Consider the following 20,912-nt stretch of genomic DNA (forward strand, 5'->3'; position numbering starts at 1 on the left):
TCCAGTCTTGATTGATAAGGACAGGTCGTGCCCCTGTTCTGTGTGACCATCCTTTTCGGTATTTGAAGACTGCTTTCATTATCCTGCACCCTCAGTCTTCTGTAGGCTAAGTATGTCCAGTTCCTTCTGTCTCTCCCCCTATAATTTAGTTTTGAATCCCCTGATTGTTTCTGTTGTCCTTATCTGACCTCATTCCACTGCATCTGAATCCGACTTTAAGTGGGATGCCCCAAATTGGCAATAGTAATGGAAGCGAGATCTCACCAGTTCTGAGAAGAGTGGGACTATTACTTCTTGTGGTATTTTTCAGTGTGTCATTGTGGTTTTAGATCTTTACCTTGTGTCTTTAAAAAAAACCTTTGGCTTTACACTGTTTTAAAGTTTTAAGTGTGTTCTGTTTTTATCATGCAATATTTTAGGCTTTACATTTTTGTGAATTTCCCAGAGAGTTTAGCTATTGGATGGCAAAGAAATATACTTAATCAATAAATGTTTCAGCTGCACTAAACACCAACTCACAGAATAAGTATTCTATTTTCCATGAGAGAGAAGGGAAAATGCCCATTTCAAGTGCTGGACACATAGAAATTTTAAAAATAAGCATTTTATATTAAAAGTAAAATAATTTGTGTTAATAAGTGGGGCTTTTAAATTCACATCAGTTAATGAAAACAAGCCAATTTAACTCTGGAGGGAGGGCTAGGGAACCATTGTTCTGCCAGATTTTATTGTATTACAGCTCCCATCAGCCCCAGTCAGCATGGTCAGTGGTCAAGGATAAAGCAGGCTAAACTAGGGGTGTTGGAGCAATGCACAGAGAACTCCAATTTCTAAGAATCTAATCCACAGATTTTTCAACACACTGGCTTTTCCCAAGCTGCACAGAGTCTGCAAACTTATGGACTGCTTTTTTTAATTTTGTGCAAAGTTAGCCATAGAAAAATATGTAACATGACCCAAAATGTACTTGTTCTCCACAGACTATGCTAACATATGGAAATAATATGCATGGGGGTTTGCCTGTTTTCAGGATTGCGAATTTTTATACCTCCAAATTTACGCAAATACATAAGAACAGTTTTACAAAATCCACTTCTGTCAGTGAGCTGTTAATGGAACAAAAGCTGCCTGATGATCCACAAAACTCAGATGGAATAAAATGTACAACCTCTTTTCATCCCTAGCTTTAGCTCCAAAGCATCTGGGGATCACCTGCAGTCTAAATCATCATGAGTTTGATTCCTTCACACATGAGTTTAGCCTGGTACTTGCCCTTCATACTTGCTCTTCTGAGGTCTTAGTCAACTGAAACTTTATTTCCTCTTCTTTTTGGAAAAATACAGCAACAGTTATTTTTAAAAGGCATACATGCTCTTATCTAACATAATTATTTTCAAGTCTTAAATTAAGGCATTTAAGTATTTTCTAATAGAATTAAAATAGCAAACAATGTACCTGGTTTAAGCTATCTTCCCTCAGAATTCAAAAGATCCCCAGCCCAAAATACATTAAAAAACAGTTCAAAGAATCACTAGATTCAAAACACAGAAAACCTACATTGTGCTTTTGAAAGCAAGAAATCCTTCTTACAAATTCAAATAAAAGGTTCTGTTATAAAAGATTCTATTATAAAATCTGCTATTGTCTTTCCCCCTTTTTGTTCTGCTCTCATGCATTAATTAAGAGTAGGTTCCCAATTTTTTTTTCTATCCACTAATACAATATAGGTCTAGTTAGTCATCTCCATGTTTTTACATTTATTATTGTTGCCAATTATAAGATGTTAATTCCTTGTGATCCTGATAGGCAGTCCATTATAATCTATATAATTCAATGAGAAAAATACTGAATCAGGTGGGGGCTCTCATCTTAAAATCTTCATTAGATAATTATTTTTCTCTCCAATACTTCTTTGGTAAGAGACATTTTCTCCATACAAAATTGAAAACTCCTTCTTAATATTTTATTTATTTATTTATGTATTTAGAAAATTTCTATGCCGCCCCATTCACAAAAAGCCTTGGGGCGGCTTACAAAATGAATAAACAATCATATAATTAACCTTAAAAACCGGAAACATCTCGGCACAAGTATAAAAACCCAATAAATACAATCAATAATTAACAATTAAAATAACTTTTAAATAAAAAGGTCTTGGCCTGGCGCCGAAAAACGATGGCACCAGGCGGACCTCTCTGGGGAGCGCATTCCATAGTTGTAATAATATCTTATTTTTTTACCATCCTGAGATGGATCACTTGCTATCAGGCATCCATTCTGTTATTATTATTACCACCACCACCACCACCACCATCATCATCAAACCCCTCTGAGCATTTTACTGGGGCCAGTATTAATACTACCTTCAGAGTTTGATATTTCTGAACAAGTTGTTGAAGTCCATTTATTGAAGAAATAAACCTGAGAGGTATATTTCATATACTGTATATATTCCATGCATGTGTTTTTCCAAATTGTTTTGCAGAAAATGTATATTTAGTCTTATAGCCTGTGGCATCAAGTGAACTTAACTGGACTTGGATGACTCACTTACCTCCAAAAGAAATAGGTCAGACATCCAGTTGTAGTTACTTGTATTGACCAAATGAAACATGGCGATGCAATTGAATATAAAAATAACTGGGGGATATATTAGGATGATCCTTCAACATGAGGCTTCATTTTGAAATAAAATCTTGGCAAATAAAGGTACATGACATGTACTTCACATGGAGATCTTGTTTTAATGGTGTTCAAACCAAAGGTTGGGTAGCAGTATGGATGTTTGCTGTTACCTTTCTAAGCCAAAGGATCCCAGAGTTACTGATAATAGAGTTAAATAAAATCAATAGAGAAAAGTGACCTGCAACTAAATGTTGCAGCATAGAACACACCTGTTCGAAGTTGCAGCCTGTACGAGTGTTATACTAGCATACTACCTGTTCTCTCTCCCTCCCAACAGTCAGTCACCTCTCTGTGGCTGCTGAGAACAGTCTTCATTTGCCCTTCCCTTTTAATATGACAAGGAACCTGGAAGTCCTCCCAAGCTCCTTCTGCACATAAAGATCTATGCTCAGCAAATGGGTTCTGAATGGGATGTAGGATCAGTCATCCTCTCTGTTGTACGGCACGGGGGATTAATTTCCAGCTCCCCGTCAATTAACTTGCAGCGAACTCATATGTGTGTATGCTGGGGAAAACTTGTACTTTATAATATGCCTGCAGAATAGTCATTGTAGATGACTCAACATTAGAAGCACGCAGTAGGAGACCTGACTCCACCCCCCCCTTGATTGTGGCAGGCGTACCTGTGGATTAATAGTTTGTCATCTCATGCAGACCTCCAGGTGAGCGTCGCTGGCTTTCCTTCCAAGGAGAATATGTGTAGGATCGAGGCACTTGTTAAGAAGTGGTTTATTTTGCAGTGGAAAGTTGAGATGTAGAGGAACAGATTTTACTTGGAAAGAAAGGAGACCAACGCAGTGGCAAGAAATACTAGAAATGGAAGACATCATCACCTAGGAGCTCCCCACCAGAAAAGCTGGTGCGGCAGGGTGGTGGTGCTGTGAATGCCTTGCTGGGAAGCACCGTAGATTTGTTGAGGGGTCCCCGGCATGATCTACAAGAACCTGCAGTAGTGCTAACAGAACTCTTCCCTCCCTGCCCCATAATAGCCATTCTTTGAAATGGAAACCTTGGAAATCGTTAGAACAGGCTTTTTTCTCTCCTTTTACAGCCTTTCGCATTACTCTCCCTCTCCCCGTTACTTGCAGTTTCCTGCTCCCTTCCAGTCTCTAGTCACTATTTCTGTCCCCACACACTTCTAGCTTACTGTTTCTCCCTCTTCTGACTTCAGGCAATGTTCTCCCTCTTCCTTCTCCCCCAGTCTCCCTCCCAGCATCCATATCTAGCATCTCCATTTCTCTCCCCATGCCCTCTTTAGCTGCCTAGCCACCCTCCACCCATGATGTGACTCCTGCATTGGAGCTATCTTTGGGTGGGGCCACAGCAGTTTTTAAATCCCCCATCTCTTTTTTCTTTTCTTTTGTTTCTATATCACCCAAAAGCCAAAGCTTTCTGCACACAAAATACTAATAAACATGCAGTTAAAAATAGAAATCATAAAAACATCATTACACATCACTACAAAATGTAAAAGCCAAATTGAAAACCGATTAAAATAATGAGACCTGTTCAACAAGTGAGCGGCATGAGACCTGAAGTATTACTTAGAGCTGATTAAATGCCTTGCTGTAGAGAAGAGCCTCCTGTTTTATAGTTAGATTTTGTAGTTTTAAATTCTTGTGTTCAGGTGACAGATTGCTGAGGAGTGGGTATTCTGATTATGGTGGAATGAACATACAGAAAAAAATCCATTCTGAAAACACAGCTCTCCATGAATTTGTCATTAGGCATTTTTTTAGCAGTCTTGGTTAATGAAACTAGCTCAACTCAGCATTACATCAGCGTATTATTATTTCTTTATTGTATTTCTATACTGACATTCTGAAGACAACTAAGACGATGTGCAAATGGTTCAGAATATAACATTTACAAATAAAAATATAGTTGCACATTATAAACAGCCTGAAAAGCCATATTTACTGAGGAGCTGACTATTTGAATTAGCCTTCTGTAGCCTGCTGTCCTTTAGATATTTTGCATAACAACTCCCATCAGTCTAAGCCAGTGTAGCTAGAGATGGTAGGAATTGTATTCCAAGATTTCTGGAAGGTTCCAGGCTGCGGAAGGCTGGAATGCACTACATTTTATAACTGGATTGGTGATGCTGCTGCCATTACACCATTTCTACGGAATTGTATGTTTTTTTCAATAAAATGACAGGACATGTTTGCAAGAGATTGGAGGAGAAGAGCTATTTTGTTTATTCTAGAACATTTGCACATTCCCAAAATCCTCTGCAGTGCACAGAGATCTGGTGGCCAGTAGATAGGGCTTGTCCTCCAGGAATGTTCATGTGGAAAGGTTTCCCTGCAAGTAAGAAGTTCAAAAAAACACTACTTTGGATTTAAAAGCAAAATTGTCACTCTAGACAATTTTGCATTTAAAATTCCTGAGGAGCGGTTGGAGGCTTCCATGCATGGAAAGTCTTCCTTGGCCTGTGTCAAAGACATTTCAAGGACAGTATTCACGAGCAGCATTTTTCTGGCAATAGCAAAAGCTCCAACTTAAGGAGAAAGAGAACTTTAGAAATACACTTTCCCATGGTGAAATAGCTGTGTAAGATATGTAGTACATTCTTCCCACTGTGGATCTAACATGAAGAAGGAAGTGCCTCTGACCCTTAGTCAAGTCAGCTTTTTGCTTTCTCCCGGTGCTTGGGCGGTCCTAGAGTTGTCACTGCAGAGCTCAGTGTTTTTCTTTCCATGGCAGCGTGACAGAGTCTGGTGACAGGCACATGTGCAAACACACAGAGACGACACAATGCCGGTCACATTTCCACTGAAAGTATAAAAAGTAGATCAGTAATGCATAAGCCAGTGTATTTGCCTACCTCTATTTCAGGAAGGCTCAGAGGACTGGACGGAAGTGGCACATCTGTGGTCACCCTAGATCCATTTTGGAATAGGAAGACTCAGTGGTTGCTGTGTCACTGTGGAGATCTATCACCTAGGAAGATCTCAGAACTACGCAGGTCCCTTCTGCTTGGAGCCTTGCAAAGACCAATGCTGGTGTTGCTTTTGAGAGTGCAGACAGGGCGAAATTAATGCACAGAGAGGATGACTAATATTTTCTAAAATGGGGCAGGGAACATGTAGGTTGAGATCCCTGGATGACATGCAGCAGCTTGGCAAGGATTTCTGACTCCCAATTGCAATAAACAAACAATAGCTGTGCCGTGGCTTTGTCTCAGTCCCTTCCCTTTCAGCACCAGTATTTTACTCAGCTGTAAACTATGAAAGTTCATTGGTTTGCTTTGGTGAAAACTTGTGTGGTTCTGCTGGTTTGTGTGAATTGTTTTGTATTGGAATCCCTGACGTGGAGTCACTCAGGTGTAGGCTTGTTCTTGAACCCGCAAGCACAATGTATATGCGCAACGTAATGGAATAGCGTAATGAATGGTTCATGGGGGGCAGGATGTCTCTGGCTTAATCATCAGAGCCCCATTTTGCAACTGGTGGACCGTGCGGTTCTAGTAAAAACCAAAGTGGCTCTCAGAAGTCTGAGGACTGTCCACCACCGTTCTGCAAAGCCAGCTGAAAAGAGCAGCATGCATATCAGTCAGTTGTGCTGTTGCTCAGTCATAAAGCACCTGTTTGGATGCAGAAGGTCCTGGATTTAATCTCCAGGCAGGACTGGGGAAGGCATCCCTCCAAAACTCCAGCAAGCTGCTGCCAGTCAGTGACTGGGTTCAGACAACATTGATAACCCACATTCAAGGGTTGAGTATGGGTTGGTTTTGAACTGTGAGTTGTAGCTTGAATATGGGTTAGTGTCTGAACCCACCAGTACTAACAGGTCATGGGTTGTTAACCTTAAACAACCCATGAATAGAACTAATGGTTTGTTGTTAGGGTGTGCAGTAAACAGTGTGTTGCTTTCCTGACTGGGCTCATACAGCCCAATAATGTTTCAACATCACTGACAAATACAGTTTTGCGTGCACTATGTTATGTGCACTTATCCCTAATATGCACAGTTTTCTGCCCATTTTTTCAAATGATGGATTTCAGATTTCAGTACACAGCTCTTGTTTCAGCCTCCTGAAATGCTGGGAGGTACAAATTGAGAAGTCCATTTTAAAAGGAGAGAGTTGGAGCAAACCTTGATGGAGGACATGCCTTACCTTAGGCAGGAGTTGAAGCTCATAATGCTGGGCGGGTCTTGCTTGGTGCCAGCCTGTATGTCAAGGAAAAGGTATATTATGAGGTTCGATTTTTTTTTATCACAATCATCATCACCTTCATCATCTTTATTTTTATCCTGCCTATTCTCAATTGGGACTCCTATAAAACCCCTGGATTTTCCTACAGCTGAGCAAACTACCATGCAGATAGTTCTGCCATAGGTGATTCCCACAGCAAATCTGAATCAAATGCTTAAATGTGCCACAGTATATTGGGCTCTTCCTGGCTTTCTGTACACTCCTTTGGATGTTGTAAAGAATGTGAACACTTCACAACAATCTAGTACACTGTATTAGAAGCATCTTGAATGTCACATTGATTTTGAGTCCTTGGAGGGCAAAGAAAGCTAGTGTTGGTGTTGTTGCAGGCTGGCCTATGCCTATGGGACAGTATGAGGTTTAAACATACAAGATAAAATAATAAACAGACTAATTTGCCTGATGACATGTAGCCCTTGCAAGTCAGCAGAAATATCTGTGATAGGCATCTCCAACCTGTTTGGCCACAAAATATTCCCACTCAATACATGCCCACAGCAGCCAATGTTTACCTGATTGATTATCAAACACACACGTACTTGCACAAGCCTGCTTTGGTGAAACTAAAAATAAGATGTGTCATTTGAAAAATGAATTGCAAGTATATTATTATTATTTCTATGTATATTAATAGCAGGAGTTTTCTAGGCCATTCACAACAATTCTCACCAAATACAGACAATAAAATGGAACTTAAAATTTCAATGCATATAACGGAAAACTATTTAAATGATTTAAAACAATTTCAATAAGAGTCCTGGATGGAAGAGCAGCTGACATAAATGTCCACGTCATGTGCCCTTAAATGCCTGGGAGTGGAGGGCAGTCTTAACCTGGTATCAAAAAGATGACCGAGTTAGCACCAGGAAGGCCATGATGGAGAGATCATTCCATAATAGGGGGCCTGCCATGGAGAAGGCCCTCTCCTTTGTTTCCAGCCTCTGAGTCTCCCTCCAAAGTGGAACTCAAAGGAAGGCCTCAGATGTTGATTGCAAGGTCAAGTGGATTAGGTCAGGGGAGGAGTTCCATCAGGTACTGTGGACCCAAGCCATGTCAGGTTTTATAGGTAAAAACCAGCTCCTTGAATTGGGCTCAGAAGCATATGGACAATCAGTGCAAGTGGGCCAGACTCTAGTTTATTCAATATACAGTAATATATTCCTCCCCCAAACAATTCTACCCTTCCCTTCAATATCCGTTTTCAGGGCAGTCTACAAAATTGCACAACAATAAAGAGAAATCTCTTGGCAACAGCAAAATGAAAAACACCATAAAATCCTGGAAGTATTAAAAGGACTTTGACCACAGGGCTGGCGTGTGGAAAGAGTTCCTGAAATGAGGAGCCACGGCAGAAATTTCTCTTTCCCTGGTTGCCACCTGTCTCACCTCAGAGGCAAGTACCCAGAGGAGAGGTTGACTTCATGAAGTCAGCGCATGGCATACTTTGAGCAGGAATGCTTGATAATGATATAAGGACAGTCATTCCTTCGGGTTCCTGGGTCCCAAGTTGTTGTTCAGGCGTAGAACCTTGCATTTACTTGGAGATGTTCTGGGGACCAGTGAAGCCCTTTAGCATCAGCCACATGGACACTACTGCAGCATGAAGCAGAATTGTTTCTTTCCTTTGTTGGCATGCCCTGCAGCCAGCAAATCTCTTTTATTTAAAGTGCAATCCTGTGCAAGTTTAGACAGAAAAAAGGCTGACAACTCTCAGCATCCCCGTTTTTCTATCTGAACATGCATAGAATTACACTCTCCATTTGTGTTTGACACAGTTGCTTGCTCCATTTCCTGATATTTAAAACAGAGACACAGCCTACGACCTTCTAAGATGACGAATTAAGTGTTACTCTGCTCATAGTGAACTCGAAATGCTGAGTGCCAAAACAGGGCCACTGGGAGATATTAGAATGTTCAGGGAAGCCCTGATGTTTGCCAAGATACCAAACAAAACAAAACCAACCTTAAGGGGTTGGGACAAAAAAAGAGAGGAAACCAACTTTTCCAGCCTACTGTGGACTGAGCATGCTCCGTAGCTAAGGAATGTTAAGTATACTCTGGAAAATTAACTGGAGTGAGCAGTGGAACGCCCTGCCTGGGCTTCTTACAGCTGAGCATATGCTGGAGGAAGCAGTGTGTCGTGGAGTCAGGTGTTGCAGAGATGCAGGCAGGCCCTTTTTGGCCAGCTGAGGTCATCTGTCCTCCCCACTTTCCGGGTTCTTGCTCCTGCTAACCTTAGTTGCCATTCTGACAGTTTCTGGGACAGGCATTGTCCCCTTTTGTGATGCAAAAAGTTTTGCTGATGTTTTGCCTTCAGCGGGCAAATCAGACCCACAAACCTTTCAAAAGACTGGTCCGGATGCAGAGACATCTGTTGCACTGGCTTGTTGATACGGATGGAAACAGCTGTCCAAATTTTCAGACTTTCTCTGGGGTTATGGGTGTTGCAAGGAGACTCTGCATTGCTGCGGCATGAGCAGAAAGGCACGGCTCCTTGGCATGACTGCCAGGTGGCAAGGATGCGGTGGCAAATGTTGTTGCAGGTCACCCCTGTTGCACTTCGTTCATAGCAGTCCATGGTGCTGACAGAGTACATGATTTTGTTTCCTGCCTGTAAGTTGACTCAAAATTCATTGACGGGATTGCAGAAGGGCATGTTTGGCTCCCTTATCTTGGGCGCATTTCCTGTCTGCGCCAAACGCTCATTCCGGAGCAGAGGAGACATTGCTAAGTATGGCAGTGCCTCACCCTCAGTTGCTTACCTGCACTGAAGGGTCACTGTAGCTGAGAGAGGAAACGGCCTTTGCGTGCAGGATCCCACGTACAATCCACTTAAATCCCTCTAAGAAATGTCAGGCATGGCTAATCGAGAAATTTCTACAATCATCACAAATGAACAAGTGGGGCATGGCTGGGAGCTTTTCTGTCTAAACAGCATAGGATCGCACCTCAACTCCTCCAGATCTTGTGCTTTTATAATGATGATCTTTGTTGGGCTTTTATGCATTGTGTTATCATTTGTTCTTAACCACTTTGGGGTTTTTGAAATGGGAAGCAGTATTTGTATGGTCTAAAGTAAATAAAAAGTGGCTCCATTCCTAAATCACAGAAGCATTTTTCAGCCCTTTTATCCACCTTGAAAATTGATGTTTCATTTCAGCTAAAATATATGATGGGGACATTAAGGTGAATTTATTGTGAGGGAGGAAGAAAATTAGAGCAACTTGTCTTTTCTTTTCCCCAGTAAGCCCTGTTCTTTTTGAATCATGGGCAATTTAAAATGGCTGCTACTGTTGAAAATGGCTGCCTCATTTACATCCTTTGTAGTGGATAGCAGTTGAATATCTGCAGAAGAATGCATACTTTTCAAAAGTGAGCAGATTTCTTCTCCAGCAGCTCATTAATTTAAGAAGTGCATTGTTAAATTCCTCTCCAGAAATGGGGCAGTGATTGAAGCAGGCTTGTTTTGAGATTTACTTGCAGGATGCCCCCTCCAACCCACCCCACCAACCCCACCCAATCTGTTACTGTTGCATTGTTTAAAAGGCATCCCATTCTCTTTTGTCTTGTCTTGCTTTGTTTTATCTTCTGTAGGGGTGATTGGAGATTTAACAGTGCAATCCTATCCATGCTTAATCAGAAATAGGCTTCTTTGATTTCAGCAGGATTTTGACCCAAATAAATATACTTTCTCTTTAAATAACTAGGTCAAATTCATGCATTTTTGGTTGAATCTCAGTTTCTCTACTGTCCTAGTGTCTGGGAGCTGCCTCCAAGTTGTGAAGCCATTTTCAGGTAGTTTTTACTGGTCCCAGTTCAAGGTAAAGTACCTCTAGGTGGTTGTATGCAAACTCCATTGGAAGTGCCTTAGACCTGATATGTCTCCCACCCTCCAACCTGATCTTGCTAATATCTTGCTCACTTTTCAAAGGTTTGTTCCCAGTGTAGGTTAAAATTAAAAGAAGAATGAAGATGCAGTAACATTTCAGCAATAACTGCAAATTCATCGATTGAGGTTACTGCTGCAGAGCTATGCAAACTCACTTTAATTGATGTATTCCACCCCGCCTTTAAAAGAACCTTGTGTTTATCCTCCCAGAGTATAAATTGCTTCTCAAGATATCCCCCCCCCCTTTGTTACAGGAGCAGTTCTGAAAGGAGGAAGGAGAAATCACGGGATGCGGCACGGTGCAGAAGGAGCAAAGAGACCGAAGTGTTCTATGAGCTGGCCCATGAACTACCGTTGCCTCACAACATTAGCTCTCGTCTGGACAAGGCATCGATAATGCGTCTCGCAATCAGTTTCTTACGGACACACAAGCTTTTGGCTTCAGGTAAGCCTTGCAAGCAAGAATGTCATCCCAGCCCCTCCAGGCTTCCCAACTGGGAACATAGCTCTTGATTTCAAGGATTTTCTAGTATTGTATATTTTGACCACTCTTCCCCACTTGGGCATAGACGCCACCAAAGAGCTCCTTTTAAGTCCCTCCTACCCAAGACAATCTGCTTCAGTAAAGGATTTATACAAGTTGCTGCTGCGAGCTGGGTTTCTTCCCTCCGTACATTCCTTTCTTTGTAAAAAGTTCTTTATTCACCAAAGTGTTTTCCAGAAGCACAGTCACCCAGAATGACTCTGACCATGCACAGAGTAGTTCATTGAACCCAGACTAGTATTTACTACTAGGAACTCACCTTGAGTATGTTTGGGCCGTTCTTTTGGGAGGAGCCTTTTGGAAATGAGTGTGCCACCTCTGCATGCCAGTCCTTCAACTGGGCTGCCCATCTCTGTTGACGTCAGAGCGTGGCATCAAGAACCATACCCACTTCACCTGTCCCTGAGAAACTCCTCTTTTCCAAGCACCTCCTGATACTGGTACATTTTGGTTATTCTCAGAGGCTGCCTGAGCACCTGGGGAGTCTGGCCTGAGACAAGCACCTTCACTTCTCTTACCAGCATGTCTGGAAGTAGCTCACATTCCAAGCCCACACCCCCTCCCCCATTCCTCCTCCAAATCCAGGTCAGCTTGCCCTGGGAATGCACACCAGCAGTAACTGTTCTTCTGCCTCCCAGCAGTTGCAGCCTAACACATCTGGAGGAAACCAAGTTGAGGAAGACCGATCTAGTTTTCTCTGACTTCAGTTTACCTTTACAGATAATAATATTGACTCTGCATGCACTGTCTGAGACTCTGATGAAATTACTACACTCTGTGTAAATGTATGCCTGAATAAATGTGAAAACTCTCTGAAGACTCTCTGAGAGTTCCAGAAAACTCTTTGTTGTGTTTGGATGAAAGAGTGAGCTATTGATGCAATACTTAGACTGTGCTGCCCTAATATTTATTTTTATTTATTTGATTTATATCCCACCATTTTTCTTACAAAGAACTCAGAGCTGCTTACATAATACTCTTCCTCCTGCTCTCAGTCTTATCCCAACAACAACCCTGTGAGGGAGGTTGGGCTGAGAATTGTGACTGGCCCAGAGTCACCCAGTTAGCCCCATGGCTGAGCAGAGACTGGAACCCAGATCACCTGAGTCCCAGACCCATGCCTTTAACCTTGACACCACATAGCTCTCCAGTAAATAGTAAATAAAGTCTTCCTTTCCACCTGAAACAAAATCCACTACATCATGCAACACTTCCAACAAAGTTAAGGCATATATCTAAAAATAAACTTGGAAAAAAATTAATTAAAAACAATTATAAAATTTCAAGCTTGAAGAGTTTTTAATCCTAATTAAAATGCCAGAGAGTATAACTCACAAAGGGTTTCCATGTTGGAACAAGTATATCCCAATCTGACATGGAAAACATGTTTGCATAACCGCATTTAGGCAGCAGCTGTGTAGTCCAAAGGCTTCACTCAAACAGAATTACATATAAAGCCAGTCTTTTAACCACCTACAGCTCTTACTTGGTCATTATACCAGTCCGTAGCCACCTTCTGCTTAATATATTAGGCCTGAGTGTAAGTGTGTGAGGGCAAAGAAGTAACACAAATGCACTTTGGGATTGGTCATCTATCTCAAGTGTGAGAAATGTTTTGCATTATGCCAGTTTTGTTCCGTGTACAGCAGAAAATGATCAATATTTCCATTCTCCCTGACAAAGAGTTCTGGGTAACTCAAAAGCATGCATGCTTCCTTGCTGGCAGTACCAGAGTCACACTGCTTGCAACAGAGTGTAGAGTTGGCACATGGCCTAGAAGTGCTGCAGCAAAAGGTTTCATCTGGCTACCTGAATACATGAATGAGAGGACACCCATGTTGCCCATGGGTAGCCATGCAAAATGAAACTTCACAAGAGAGATCCTGTGGTCATGCATGCCCTTCTGATATTGAAATACTTAATTAGAGATCTTTATGATGACATTGCCATAAGTGAAACCCTGTCAGTGGTGTGTTCTTCCACTCAGCAACTTCTTTAGTAGCACCCATATACAATGGGAACCTAGACACAACGCAGTTTTTACATGATTTATTTATTTAATTCTATGCTGCTCAACAGCAAAAGTTGCTGGGCATTTTACACAACCTCTCTGAGCATTTTATCATCAAAACAATGATAACCAAAATTCAATAAAAATATCAGAAAAATCAGAAAAAAATTAAAAATAAACTCCATCTAGCTACCTCATTCTTTGCCGTTCCCTTCTTCTTTTGCCGTCAGTTGTTCCCAGCATTATGCTCTTCTCCAGGGAGTCCTTCCTTCTCATTAGGTGGCCAAAGTATTTGAGTTCATCTTCACTTTCTGGCCTTCTAAAGAGCAGTCAGGGTTGATCTCCTCTAGGACTGACTGGGTTGCTCGCCTTGCGGTCCAAGGGACTCGCAGGAGTCTCCTCCAGCACCACAATCGAAAGGCCTCAATTCTTCGGCACTCAGTCTTCCTTATGGTCCAACTTTCACAGCCATACGTTTGCAACTGGGAAAACCATAGCCTTGACTATATGCACTTTTGTTGGCAGGGTGATGTCTCTGCTTTTTAGTATGCTGTCTAGAAGTACATTGTTGTTATTCAGCTGCAGATAGTATGTAGTTGCCTCCACACCTAGTGCTGGGCGTAATGCAATGTTGTTATCAGTGCTAGCTCCAGTTTTTGGAGGCCCCTTGGGAAAAACGGACTTAGTGTCCTGCCCTCATCTTTGCTGTGTCAGAAATCTGTGATTCTGCCCGCTCACCAGTCCCACCTAACACACAGTATGAATGTCATACAGGCTCTCACACACACCACTTTCCAGAAAGAATTAATAGCCCCAGTCATTCGAAATTATGTGTTGTGTAAGCAGGCAGTGCATAGTTATTTGAATTAAAGCTATGGCATCTTTTAGGCTAAGTAGCTTCATGCATTAAGCAGGAATGAAATTAAACAGTTTGGATTACAACAATAACAAAATGAGATCTGCATTATTTTCATCTCTTCAGAGTACATCCTCTTGCAGTTGATTTCCCAACACAAGCAAGATTTGTTCTTACGTGGATAGCACTGCTCTGTAAATTGTAATCCTATCTTCTTTTTAACAGGTTATTACATGTTTTTCATTTGTCAAGACAGTAGAAATGGTAAACACTTCTGCCATCCTGTCCTGCCCCGCCCCACTGCCATTTCCCCTCCTTCCCCTTGTCATATTGTCCTGAAAGAAGAAAGGTTCCGTGTATACAAGTAAAATTATTAAGCAAAAACTAACACAATGAATAGTTTCATAAGAGAAAGACGTCTTTAATAGCATATACGTCTCTTTCTAAGGCCTGGTTTTGCAAAGGATCACATTATTCTGCATATCATTTATGTAAGAAAATCCATACTGGATCAGACCAGTCATCTATCTTGTCTAGCAAACCAGCTACCCAAAAGGTCCCTCAAGCAGGACAGATACAAGAATTCCACCTATCCAAGCTCCTCCACAGCCGGGGTACACAGGATTACCACCTCTGATAATGGACAAGGCTAGTAGCCATTGATAGTCTTCTTTTGCATGCATTTATCCAGTCTCCTTTTAAAGCAATCCAGATTGGTGGCCATCTCTACTTGTAGTTAATGCCATAGTTTAGCTATGCACTGTCTGAAGAAGTGCTTTGATCTGTCCTGAAACTTCCAGCAATCAGGTTCATGGGGTGACCCTGGGTTCTTGTATTAAGGGAGAGGAAGAAAAATAACTTACCACTTTCTGCACACCATGCATAATTTCAAATGCCTTTATCATGTCTTCTTTTCGCCTAAGCTTAAAAAAGCCCAGTTGTTGAAACTCTGGCCCATTCAAAGAAATCTCCCCCTATTAATGGAATTTTCTTTTCTTTTAGCAATTTGGTGTAATGTTGCTTTCCATGAGTAGCTAAGGTCAATAGATCTTGTATCCAGTTGTGTATATTTGTGGTTTTGTTTGCTTTCCTGTGCTGTAGAATAACACGCTTAGCTGTTACCATGGCCTTACTAAACCTCCTGCCAAGTTCCATTTGCCCAGAATGTATTTCACTAAGGCATGGACATCTTTTGTGTTGATTAAGGTTTTCTAGGTCCATGTTGATCTTGGTTAGAACCTCAAGCAAGGATGAAAATAGATAATCCCATCTTTAAGAACATTCAGATATTTTAGGAGGCTTTGTTATCTGAGAGTGGAGCACATATTTCTTATGCATCAAGAGCTGAAGCCCACTGGGTGATTTTGGGCCAGTCACAGACTTTCAACCTAGCCTACCTTATAGGTTTGGGATTAAAAGGAGGAAGAGGAGGAGGAGGAGGAGGTGATAAGATCAAGGTAAATTCAAATGAATAGCAGGAGGAGAATTATGTAAGCTACCTTGAGTTCTTTGAAATGGAAAAAGTTAGGATAGAATAGCAAATAAATGTTATGTCAGGGCTGTATCTGCCTTATTTCCTAAATGTATCATACATAATGAGCTCATACCTAACCTGTTCATGCATGCATAATGCCCATGGAAATCATTGGGCTCAAAACATGCATGACTGGTGTGATATCTTTATGGTCATGGAATCTGTTTATAAATAATGGAGAACATTGGCTTTTTCTAGGATAAAAACATCTGCATGTTTGGATCCAGGCTACATTAGCTCAGTTGAGACCCACTGAAATAAGTGGGACAAGTAAGCCTTGACACAAATCCCATAGATTTCAGTGGAGAAGGAGCTTAAGAGGACAATCCTATACATATCTACTCAAAAGGAAACCTAATTGAGTTTAATGGGATTGCAGCCTTAATGTGGATCCAGGCCATAGTCTGAAGTGACGCTGGAAGGGGGAAGGAATGTTGACTTTTCCTGTACAGGCAGTCCCAGATTATGAACTTCCAAGTTACGAACAACCTGTACTTACAAACAAACTGCAATAAAACCTATTAATTTTTTAAAAATTACCGTGGGAAATCATCATCACCAAAGGGAGAGAGGAAGTGAGAGGGGAAAGAGGGATGCTTCCAAAGCATGCCTTCCTGCCCTGCCCATCCAGAGAGGGAAATCTCTCCATCATTTCCTTGCAGCAAAGAAGAGGCATTGGTGAGTTGTGGGGAGGTGGTAGGGAGATATTTGCAGTTTTTCCTCTTTCACGGGGGTCCTGTGCCTCTAACACCCACAAATATGGAAGGCCAACTATATGTGATCCAGCTTACATACAAATTTGACTTAAAGATGGACCTGAACCTGTTCTTAACCCGGTGACTGCCTGTATATTATATTGCACATTAGGTTGCATATATTTTGTCTCATTCGCTTCCTATACTGTTTACTCAATAACAGTTTTGCAAAGAGGACCAGGCAAAGAATATGTCTTGGGCCAGAATGACAAGTTGATGTTCCTTCTCTCTCCTCTTCCCCATTTCCCTTTTTCCTATTTGCTAGAGTGCAACAACAGGCTGCTTTGGAAGGTGGAACTGTAGATGTTTGTTACTTTCTGAAAATGAGGAATTGGACAGAGAAATAGGGGTGCAGCAAGGAGACAGAGGAGTATAAGAGCTTGCAGACACACAGGGAGAGATAGCACACAGCTAAAAATTCCTTGAAGCAGGTACTGAAAAGTCTCCATCTCCTGGTGCCACTGGCTCTGTCAAACAGTGACACTGGTACCTTGCAGATTTTTGCATGTGGGTCACTGGACCTTCAAAGAAACAAAGTGTTCCACCCATTCTTTAATGGCTCAAAACTTCCCTCAGTAGCTCCTAATTGTTGAGGCCAGGAATTTGAGAGTAATTTTGGACAGAGTAATTTATTCTTTCTATGCCCCCCCCCCATTCCCAGAAGTTGGGTCACTGAGATTTGGGAGTGTAGAGAAGCATGTCACCTTTTAAATGGAAGCCCCATATTTAATATTTATTTTACTTGCATGAAGCAGAGGGCCAGTATTGTTGTAGCAGACACAGAAACCCCTCTTCCCAAGGAAAGCTCGTCCTCCCCAACCTCAGGTTGAACAGCAGTCTGCTCTCCCTTATCAGTTCCTTCCTTCCTTTCTTTCTTAGATTCGTGTCTCACTTTTTCCTACCCTGCACTCAGGGTGGTTTGCAGACATAATTAGAATGGGTTAAAACAGTGTATTATGTGCACAGTCCAACGAGGCTGCCCGTCGCCCACCAAACTCAAGAGGATTATGCATAATGGGAGGTTCAGACATGAAAATCGCCTTTACACAGAAGTGAGACTGCTGTTTTCAGCCATCTAAATGTTTGGCTTTGGAGCAGGTCTGAATGACAGCAAGGTACCACCAGGACGACTCTTTGTGCTGCCAGAGTCTGTCTGTCTCCTCCCGCTCCTCCTCCTCTCACTGCCTCCCAAAGCCTTTCTCTGAGGTTCCCCTTTTTCCATGCTGGTTGTGAGGGCAAGATGGAAGCACTCCGAGTTTGGAGCCCCAGCTCCAACCCTGGAGGAAGCTTCTGAGGTCAGAGCCGGGATTCTGAAAAATGCTCTGGCTATCTAGACTCTCTGTCACAGTCATAACATTGCCCCATAACAGTAAAGGCATAACCATTACTGAACAGAAGCAAACATTTAAAATAGCACCTGAGTGAACAGACTGGGTTTCAGGCAGTCTTTGTCATAGAACTTCACACACATACTGCAGGTGAGATGCTTTTCTATAGAAATGAGGTTTATGGGTAACAGTTGTGTAGATCTCAATGATTGGCACGTGGTGATTTTTATGCAAATAGTTCCCTAGCCCCCAGAGCAAAGTGCCAGACTTTTTCAGCGGGCAAATCTTACGTAGCCAAAACAACACAAGCCATGAAGTAGAAGAAGGCATCATCAGGCTTGGGGCAAGCCTGAATTTTGCAGAAGTACAAAAAGTATGGAGGTGTGGCACCAGCAGAGTGGAACGGAATTTCCTGGGAAAGGACATAGCTGTCGGGCTGGAATCCTGAAGAGGCGCTCTCAGCACTGCAAAATTTTGTTGCAGCCACACTGTTCATATTTGGCATCTAGTATGAGGAGGATGTCAAGAAAGATAAGAAGGGAGTGGGGCAGAAGTGTTGTGGCTTTGGCAAGGCAACTCTAGGTCTTCCCATCCTTACCACTCTGCAAAGATGCATGATATCTGCATGGAGCTTAAGTCTGAAAAAAAAAAAAAAAAAGAATTGAGAAAAGCTGACTTAAGCAATTCAGTTGACATTTGTTAAGGGCAAATTCTGTGCACATTTAGATAAGGTGAGGGAGCCTACAGTTCCCCATGTCCCCCAGTCAGTATGTATAGGGTCATAGCCTAAATGAAATAGGATCAGCCAAGTAAGTAGCTCGCCCCTTAGAACAACAAATGTGGAAATAGTCAAAACGTTTTTATTATTTCCAGGTTTATTTTATCCTGTCCCTGGCCTTTGCCTTCCTGTTTTGTCTCACTGTTTTTTACAGACATTCTGATTATTTAAGTTATTTTTTTATTTAAAACAAAGAAGGAACCTTCAAGTTACAAGCTGTTTGTTGTAATTGACATTTGGAGCCTTAGAAGCATGCCATGCTGTATGTGTGTTTTTATCACAGACCAAAATATTAAAAGATCTTATTAAATAGCTTGGCAAATATGATGTATCAAAAATTCAACATTAGTATAACCTTTACCATGAAGTAAAAATAATTGAATTGTTGTAAACCACCCAGGCAGCTTTGCCCATTCAGTGATATATAAATGACATTTTGATGGTGGTGGTGATGATGATGATCAACAAGAGCATCAACAACAACAATAAATGTCAAGCCCAGGTTGCTTCTTTACCTGATAAAAGTTGTTGGCTGAAACACCACAATTCACTTTGTATTTCTGAGAGGAAAAACAGCATGAGGGAAGCTATTTAAAATTATCCTATTTTATTTTTAGAATGAGCTTTATATTCAAAACTCACGTTTCCCTGAAGCCATCTAAAGGTCTGAATTTGGTCTTTTGTATCATTTCATAATAGGAAGTGCGAGCCCCATAGCCCGGAGTTCAAAAGAATGCAGCATACCAAGCATTGCTTTATTCTGGTTCCTTCTTTACTTAGTAACCTGTTTCCCTTTGATTTTCACAGTAGGCTGCTCAGTATGAGAATGCTGGGAAGGAAGCCTTGAGCCTGGTGGTCTGGTGGCCTGGCTGAGACTGCAGGAAGTGGATGGGAACAATAGCTGCAGAATATTGTTCCTATTTTCTGCATAGTTTACTTGATCAGTCATTCCCCTACTCCACTCCACTCCATGCCACGCCACTCCACCCCAGTCTCTCTCTCTCTTTCTCTCTCTCACACACACACACACACAAATACAAATACAAATGCACACTATTCATAAGTTTCCAGTGCCTTTAAAAATGGACTGATTGACAGAAATTAAGAAATGTGCACCTGGCAAAGACTCCGGACAGGTCCTTTTATGTAATGGCGACCTGGTTCTTTGATTGGTCCCCCAGGAGGGTTGGTTGGCTCCTCTGCAATTGTCCTTTAGCCTGCTCAGTGATTTAATGGCATCCCTTGATCACCTTTCCAGAGGAGTGGCCATGGTGCCAAAGTCAAAAAGCAAATTGGCAACAAGTGGGACCTTAAAAACTAGTAAATCTGTTAGTTTGTAATGTTCCACAAGTCTCTTGATTATCCAAAATAAGAGGGTTCTTCTGTTTTATTGCAATGTCTGTACATCAGATGCTTCCTTTCAGCATTTTTTGGATATTTTATCTTTTTAAAGAGTTTTTTTGTAAACCGTGTGAGTGGAAGACATTTTAAAACACATTAAATGAACTCACAGATGGGAGACTTCACCCACCCAGGAACGGCGCCCTTACGGGGAAACGCTCATTTACTGACTAGTTTCCTGTCATGTAAATGCATATTATAGTTTTGGCTAAACTGGTGCTTTCTAGAGTTTAACTCCCAGAACCTAGCAATAGCCAGGAGTGCTAGGGGTAGTAATCCAAAATGTGCCAGGGTGCCAGATTGGGGAGAGTTAGGGTAACCGTTTGGCTGATTGGGTGAAGTGGGGTGTAGGTGAAAAAGGGCAACTCTGGTGATTGGCCAAATGAGTGGAACATCCATTGCATTCTGATAAGCAAGGTGAAAGGAGCCATGTTTTGTCCTTGTGCTTGTTCAGAGAGGCATAGCCAACAGTTGTGGCACAAACACAGGCATTTATTTTCCTGCATGAAGTGATGTGCAGGGCCCAGGTATGAACATTACAGATACAGCATGGCTGTTCAGCTTGTTTGCATGGGGTTTTTAAATCATCACTTTACTGAGCCTTCTGCTTCCGGATTTTTTGTGGAATTAATATTGTGTTTTTGTTTTATCGGGTGTTTCTTTTCTCCGCTTTTCTGTATGTTCTAATTGCACCGGAATTGCATAAATTCCGCTGTACTGGAATTGCATAATCTCGATACATTTAATCCCACCATTTTCTAATAATATCATACTTTCCATCTCAGAAAATCAAAACATCTCAGAAATGATTTCAAAGGACAAAAGATGCCCCAAAGGAAGAGGATGTTGTGTAAAGCACCCATAAACTACTGTGAGTGAGGAGTCATGAATGCACAATACATGTAGAGA

The 20,912-nt window shown here is 41.6% G+C and overlaps 1 protein-coding gene across 3 annotated transcripts in view; it reads left to right on the forward strand.

Annotated features, from left to right (window-relative positions):
- The window catches only part of EPAS1 (endothelial PAS domain protein 1), a 170,637-nt gene that overhangs the window by 78,532 nt on the left and 71,193 nt on the right, over positions 1-20,912 (forward strand). For all 3 annotated transcript variants that reach the window (XM_044429686.1, XM_044429684.1, XM_044429685.1), the window contains one exon: positions 11,051-11,241. In XM_044429686.1, the coding sequence (XP_044285621.1) occupies positions 11,051-11,241 (191 nt within the window). The remainder of the gene's footprint in view (positions 1-11,050; positions 11,242-20,912) is intronic.

The sequence above is a fragment of the Varanus komodoensis genome, unplaced genomic scaffold (genome assembly GCF_004798865.1).
Source record: "Varanus komodoensis strain SLA01 unplaced genomic scaffold, ASM479886v1 scaffold2, whole genome shotgun sequence".
NCBI classification, from domain to species: Eukaryota; Metazoa; Chordata; class Lepidosauria; order Squamata; family Varanidae; genus Varanus; species Varanus komodoensis.